Source organism: Olea europaea, chromosome 7 (assembly GCF_002742605.1).
Source record: "Olea europaea var. sylvestris chromosome 7, O_europaea_v1, whole genome shotgun sequence".
Lineage (NCBI taxonomy): Eukaryota > Viridiplantae > Streptophyta > Magnoliopsida > Lamiales > Oleaceae > Olea > Olea europaea.
In genome coordinates, this window is record NC_036243.1 from 16,761,155 (window position 1) to 16,768,581 (window position 7,427).

The following is a 7,427-nucleotide window of genomic DNA, read 5'->3' on the forward strand; positions in this document are numbered from 1 at the left end:
AAACCACGGACTTGTAGGAACTGGCCCCCCCATTTACCTGAGACGTTCCCCTTAGAAAACCCAACTTCCTCTCCCCTCGAATCCTCACCTCCTGACTCCATAATCACAGGATGTCCTAGGTATGTCGGATTAACTACTGATATAGGGATGGGTGTCAAGATTTCCTGGAAACTAGATGAAGAACTAGGAGTGGACGGGACGGATTCTTCTTGATTATTGCCCCAAGAATGCACTCTAGAATCGTCTGAGCTCATGCAGAAGAAAATGAATAATAGCAAATAGAAACGTGCGAAGAAAAAGCAGAAGAATACCTGAGAACTGAAGACTGACGACCTCACTCGAGAAATAGGAAACGAACCCAAGAAATTGCCAAAAGATTTTTGGAGAAAAACTCGCCACGAAAAGGAATTTAAAGGAAAGGAAACCCAAAAGGCACGATTTGAATCGTCTATCCAGAAATGGAGGGAAAAATCAACGACTTAGAAGCTTAAAAGACCAAAACGACGTAGTTTCACAATCAAGCTGGCTGAAGAAGCCATTTACAATGCCTTACAGCTCACCCCCCTAAAAAAGGTTACACTTGGCACGGCAATAAATGCACTTCTTGGAGAAAACACCAATGAGGTCAGCTCCCTCTACGGCAGAACTGACCTGGGGGAGAACTATTGACACCCGAATTCTGATCTAAGTTAAAACAGTTCGCTGACCCCACCTCAGGCAAATGTGAGTTCGGTCCATGCTCTCAGGTCGGACAGTCCTGTTGTTATCTCAGAAAAATATCATATTATCCCCTGTCACATCACCCTATCAATTGCATACAGTTGCCACATGTGACATCATCATCACCCAAAATCGCCAATTCTAAGTCCTAAATCTAAAACTCCTTGCAAGTCATCATTACCTGGGGAAAACATTGACACATGGCCACCAGTCTCGTCAACCAATCACAGGAGAATTCGACGACCCGAGTTCCGAGCTCGATACTGTAGCTTATTTGATTGATCTGATGTAATTTCGGCTGAAACTATGTATAAATAGTTGAATAGGACTCTTGTAAAAGGCAAGTGAATTCATATAACAACTTATAGCACAATTACACTTTCTCAACATATTTTGTGGTCTTTTTCAACAACAAATCCCCATTTTTCTTAAGGTTGGCTTAAGATTAGCCTTGCTAATTTTGACGTCAACACCTTTCTTGACCGTTTACTCAACATTTTATTAACTAACATAGCAATGGCAATGTATAAAACTTCTAAAAACGAGTGTAAATTTTTCATCACTTTAACGTACATGCTAAAAAAAAAATAGACATAAACCAAAATTATGAAATGTAGAAAGAAGAAATGTAGAAGAATGAGATTTTGGTCGAGGCAAGATTCAACTCTTAGTTCTAAGACAATAATATCTCGCACGCATGCTAATGATTTTCAAATGCTTGAATTGCTTATAGAGTATTATTGATTATTTCTATCATCGTTATCTCCATTGAAAAAAGTTTTTCAAATTTGAACTTATCTTCGATCAACCATGTCATAAGAAAGATTGAATGGGTTAACTATGATTTCTATCGAAAAATATGTTTTACTTTACTTTTGAGTAGTTTGATTACTAATTTTGCATCTCAAAATGTAAAAAGGTCAAATATTATGCTAGTATAATCTCTCGTAGTTTTATTTTGCTACTTTTTCTTTTGGATTGTATATTGTCTTCATTTAAATATAAGTACGTTATTTATTTAAATATTTTTAGTGTTTATATGCTTGGAAAAAAATAAAAAAAATTGTATTTAATGATCTCATAATAATTAGTTGTCTAAAACCTCAAAAATTTCAAGATCGATCCTAAATACACATCTCATCTATAATAAGCTTAAACTTTAGCATGAAACAATTAATATTATATAAGAATCACAGAAAAGACCCGAGTCCAAATCTCATGCTACCTATTTATGTTTTGTTACGTGTGAGAGGACAATAAAGATGATATTTAAATAAATACACGTGTCTTTTACAATGTGAGTGATATAGTTTTTCAATTTCTATCATTTGGACGAATAAAGAGGGAAAATATTATTTCGATTTTTCCTCAATGATGATTAGAGGCTAAAAAATCATTGATATACAATTGTAGTGCTAGAAAACAATCTTTATTCTAATGTAATGATCGGACATTCATATTGCGAGATCAGAACTCAAGTCATTTTATCATTTGGTCACGCTCCATTTGAGTTTCTAATCTACTCTAAAAGACTATTATTAGTACGGATCGTTTCTTAACTCAAATTAGCTTTCAACTCGAGTATTATAACGGAAAGATTCATTAACTATATATTAACTGTCCACAATGTTGGAGACAAATCTGAATTTGAGACTTCAGTAGAAGTAATCTTGTGAAATATGTAAGAGTTGAACTATATTCTAACATGCTCCTTTCAAATTGCAATTCCTACCAATGAATACACAGAAAAAAGAGGAGAAAATAGTAAACTGCTGACAAAATTAGCAAAACTCAATGAAGTGGGGCAGGCTTGTCAAATGAGAAATCTTCATTATTACTTTCTTCTCCATTATGGGGTATACTCCTGTGATTTTCTGCACCATCATGTTCAACTCTCACAATTAAGCTGGAAGTTTTTTCCGTTTGCACCGATTGGTCGGCCTCAAGGTCCGATGATTCACCGTGTTCCTCGTATCTCGAGAAACGTGTCGAGTGTCCCGTAGTTTCGAAACGATGAAGTGTAGGTCCAGGTGAACCCATTGAAGAAGTTGGACTTCCACTTCCCAGCATTCTAGGAGACCTTCCTCCTTTCCCTTCTTGCCTTTTCTTCACAGCCATATGCCACTTCTTCAGGGCCTTGGATGTTTGTTCATCAAATATAGATTTCTTCATATGTGAACCCATCTGCCATTTTCTCACAAAGATAGACATTTTATAAATACTAAGAAAAACTAGTATGTACTTTGAACACTTCATTCGAGTGTTCTCAAATATGGACAGGACATGCTGGTTCGACCGTCTAACCCCTGAATCAGAGGCGTCTCTTATGGACCGTATTTAAATTTTCATAATGTTTGGCTAACTCCTTAAGCTTTTAAAAAAGGTGGTCGTGCAACTCAATAGCATGATTGTGAAGGATGCACAATAATTTGTAGCTCTGACAATACCTGAGCTATAACGGCATAAAGAGGAAGTGTAATGTAGCTGCATAAAAATAGGACTCCCATCCTGTGACATGACGAACATTCAACACTTAGTGAATAGAAAGAAGATAATGCATTTCGACCCGTTTGTAGTTCTCAATCATTTGTGATAACCAGCACAGCTGAACATCTATTATCAGGGAGCTAAAGCTATTATGTAAGAAATGCATACCCTAACGCGATTTTTGCAATTACGAGCTTGAAATTGTCATGAAAGCAAGATTTTAGCCCAAATTCATACTGCACAAAACAACAGGAGTTTTGTAAATTGATATTGTAGAGGACAATTCACTCTTCATCTTTGATGTGATTAGAGAAGAGTCCTTACCCATATCCATAAAAAGTATGTAATCTGGAAGGCATTCTGCATAAATTAGTACCCACTGATTAGTCCAATATTAGCAGTATAAAATGAAAAAATGGAAATAAATATCACAAAATAAAAATCCTGCCATTATATATGGAATGGTTAGAATCAAAACCACCACAGTGGATGAACTCTTTGTTTATTTATCAAGATATGTTTTGGAACATGAGCACACTCGATATCCATTAGGATGGTAATATGGATGCGCCACCGTATTGGAATAAATAAGATAATTAGTGAGATACCACGGAATGAGGATAAGTTAAGAATGACTTAGGTTGGAACATGTCTTGTGTGGACTTGAAAAATCGCTTGTTCATATGAATGTCGTGATCCTAGCAAAGCAAGTTAAAAGATAAAAAGACAAACCAAAATTACATGGCTTGTCATGCAGGAATCTAGTTGAATTGAGTATTCAAGTAGAAGTAGCACGAAATGAAGATATTTAGTTGGTACCTGAAACAATGCGAAGTGGATAAGGTGAAGAACCAACTGAGGCCGACCAAACCAAAAATATTTATCTGATCCTTGTACAAGAGGAATACCTTGTACCACTGCATGTCTTTCTGTTATTTCAAGAGCCATTCGTGTCAAAATGGCTTGAAGTTTCGTGCCAACGGCTAAGATAATCTGAGAAACATCATAGGATCAGAGTTTTTTTCTTTAGGGACATCAAATAATGTCAACAGTTGAGGACACTTACAAATAGAGGAATTAAGGATGCCCAAAACAATGCCTGCCACCCTGTAGTTGTGGATATAATGTTCAAGAAATGCTGTTAATTTCTGTTCCAGATAGGATTTACAGTTTCAATCATTACAAACACTTCGGAAAAGGGTTTCAGCCCAAAATCTGGTAGCCATGGAATTTTAAAAATACAAACAGATTTTCTGACAGACGTTTTGTTCCATCATAGATACTGATGTAACTCTGTCGGAAAATTGTCAGCTGTTGTTCAAGCTTTTTCTAGTAACCTATAGAAAGGGAATTGTGAAAATACTTTCAGGGAAAAAGTGACTCACCACTAACATTTAATAGCAAGAACACCACAAATGATCCCCATAACACTGGACTGTCAGCATAAAAAATTAAAAAAGATGGATAAGATACAAATTTTGACCGAGAATCTAGGTCCAGAGGGGATGTGTATTAGCAGAGCAACCCGCGTCTTAGATAATCAGGTTCTTGTAACAAATTAATGACCAAGAAGAATCTACCTGACTCCCACAACTGTTTTGAAGTCATCTTCTAGTGACCTTTTGATATATTTCTGGAAGTTAAATTTACTTCCAGGTGCTAAGTGAACCTATGAAACCAGCGCAGAATATGAAATGAGAAGGGGGTGAGAAAAAATAAACTACAAAAGCATGTGCAGTCGAAACTCACAGCAATGAACCCATTGCGAAGGGTTAAGTAATCGGATTTGTTGACGGACCTAAAAAATTGTCGAAAAAAGCATCCCTGAGACAAAGAAATGTTTGTAAGAAGATTTGAAGAGCATACCACTTGAACAATGAAAATGTCAAATATTTTACTAAACCATCTCATCTAAAAGCTCAAGCTTCATGTATATGTCACTTTACAAAGAAAATCAAGAATGAAGGAACATCTCACAATATAAAAGAAGATGGGAATACTAGTCCAAAAACTCGTGTGCGATTTCACAAAAGATGTCTCATGAGTAAGCCTGAATCTTGAAGGATCTGCAAGTTCCATAATGTCACAGTGCTAGCTTTATGAGAATCTTTGCCCATGAATAAGAAATAGAAAATTAGACGTCAAGCTAGATTAAAATTAAATAAAGAGTAATACCATTTGAAAACTCATAATCATGTGATGAGGTCTCCTGCTCCCATTGTTTCCAGCCTCGAATCTGTGAAACATAGTTTTAGCAAAATTATACCCAACAAGACACTGCATGAAAGATCAGAATTCAAAGTGCATATATTATTACACCATTCTGTATTACCTTCAGTCTTCCAAGTGCCATAGTAACAGCACTATAAATCACATGAAGTACTGCTAAAAAGAATATAAGAATGTGTATCTGATGCAGCCCGTTGACTGATATAAGCGCTGTGTGACCCTGTTAGAAGGATCGGATTAGTTAATGAAGACTTATAATATCTCTAGATCAATCCACAGTCGAGAAAATAAGTAAACAATACGATTAGGCTCCACTACATTCCAATATGCCCCTATTTGGTATTGCAAGGTTTTAATCTAAATCAAAGTCAACAATTTATCTTAACTATACATTTTATGGGACTCACAACTTTTCAATCACACATTTCTTCAACTTTTATCAAAATCTACTAAAAATCTGAATTTAGTTTCACAAAAGAAAGCTTCATTTGAATGTGCAAATTATACGTACCTCCTTGCACTTAGGCTCTGTACCTCCTGCTAATACTCTACGCTCGTACCATAAAAGTCTACGGTGAGGTGCTTCCTTATCATTTTTGTTGTTCAGAGGACAAGGCAACATAGTATCAGCAACATGATAAGGTATGCAGAATCCAGCAATGTAATACTGACTGAAGACGAGGATCAACGAGATGAAACCAAGTATCATCAACTCTGCCACGATTAAATACAGAAGTTACGTTTTTTTCCCGGGAGAGGGACCGCGAAGCAAAGGAAGACAAGGTGTAAAGATATAATACCAGCTTTGACCTTCTCCAAAGCCTCATAAAGAGCTTTCTTATGCCTCTCTGTTAACCACTGAATAAAAGTTCACAATGTCAAACAATCTCCGAGATAATAGGACAGTCTAATCCTAGTACACATTTCCTCGGGGCATAGACAACGATCTAAATGATTTACATCTTTCAGTAGATCTAACAATGAACTTAACGCGTCTGATCCAAAATCTTAAAGGCCAACTTTTGTCTTTGATTGGATAAAGATCAAGAAAATAAAACCCAAATCTTATTTAACAGTATAAAAAGACAAAAACACAAAAATTTGGCAATCAAAAGTTCTTATTTTTCGTACCGTTCCAACTTTGTGAAGACTCTTTTCCAAGGCAATAGAGATGAGTATAATGACTGCACATACACCAGCAACTGCCCATGTTGGTGTCTGATCAAGCTGCCTCGACGCACCCCCTGTACCGCCTTCACCTGCCATAAATTTCACGCACACCACCCAAAAACTCAGATTCTAAAAGGGTCGTCAGGCTCGAGTCTTCCGAAATTTTAGAAGTCAGCTTCCCTCGATTGGTGGCAGGTTGAAAGGTTACAAAACAATACGTTCCTAAAGTTTTTGAACACTAAACAACGCAGAGTAGTTGCTTGAAACATTCAACAAACCAACGATTATTTGATGATTTTATATGTTTAGAATAATTTGGTTGTACTAAGATAATAATATCTTCTCCGGTGGTAATGCGTTCTGGAGCAACTTCTTCCCATGAAAGTCCACGGTTTTGTTCTTTTGTAACGTTAAACTGTTAATACTTAAAGCCCTTTTCTTCCAAAGATAACTTGCGAATTTGTTAATTGGACTACTTTATTTATTAACCTTAATTACTGTAAAAAAATTACGACAAGATCTGTCTTTTTTTATAACGCCTTAATTCACGTCCCGGCACATCCGCCGCAATTCCATTATAAAAGGAAAGGGTGGTTGTGCGGGCCAAAGCTCAAACGGCAAAAGAAACCAAAAGTCAACACGGAGAATGGGCCAAACTTGAGTAGAGAGAATAATTTAAGTAATGCGGTTTTCAGCAGTCTTTGTATACATTTTCAAGAATAACATAATTTTTTCCTTTTTCTTCATTATGTTCTATCGATGTCAACTAACCTAATATATCGATCAAGTTATCTTTATTTGCATAAAGAAGAAAGATAACC

The 7,427-nt window shown here is 36.2% G+C and overlaps 1 protein-coding gene across 1 annotated transcript; it reads right to left on the reverse strand.

Annotated features, from left to right (window-relative positions):
* Window positions 1-2,302: 2,302 nt before the first annotated feature.
* On the reverse strand, window positions 2,303-6,997 carry LOC111397189 (MLO-like protein 10). Its single transcript, XM_023023963.1, has 15 exons — window positions 6,568-6,997; window positions 6,237-6,294; window positions 5,948-6,150; window positions 5,540-5,656; window positions 5,383-5,443; window positions 5,185-5,273; window positions 4,957-5,031; window positions 4,788-4,876; window positions 4,593-4,642; window positions 4,274-4,314; window positions 4,027-4,200; window positions 3,532-3,567; window positions 3,376-3,443; window positions 3,168-3,228; window positions 2,303-2,904 (listed from the first exon to the last, which is right to left on the reverse strand). The coding sequence occupies exons 1-15, from the start codon at window positions 6,700-6,702 to the stop codon at window positions 2,512-2,514; spliced, it is 1,650 nt and encodes a 549-aa protein (XP_022879731.1). The 5' UTR covers window positions 6,703-6,997; the 3' UTR covers window positions 2,303-2,511.
* Window positions 6,998-7,427: the final 430 nt, after the last annotated feature.

Coding starts and splice junctions, on each gene's coding strand:
- LOC111397189 (XM_023023963.1), bottom strand. CDS start 6,702: ATGGCAGGTGAAGGCGGTACAGGGGGTGCGTCGAGGCAGCTTGATCAG. Junction 6,295..6,567: donor GTCTTCACAAAGTTGGAACG/GTACGAAAAATA, acceptor ACTTTTATTCAG/TGGTTAACAGAGAGGCATAA. Junction 4,315..4,592: donor CTTGCTATTAAATGTTAGTG/GTGAGTCACTTT, acceptor CCACAACTACAG/GGTGGCAGGCATTGTTTTGG.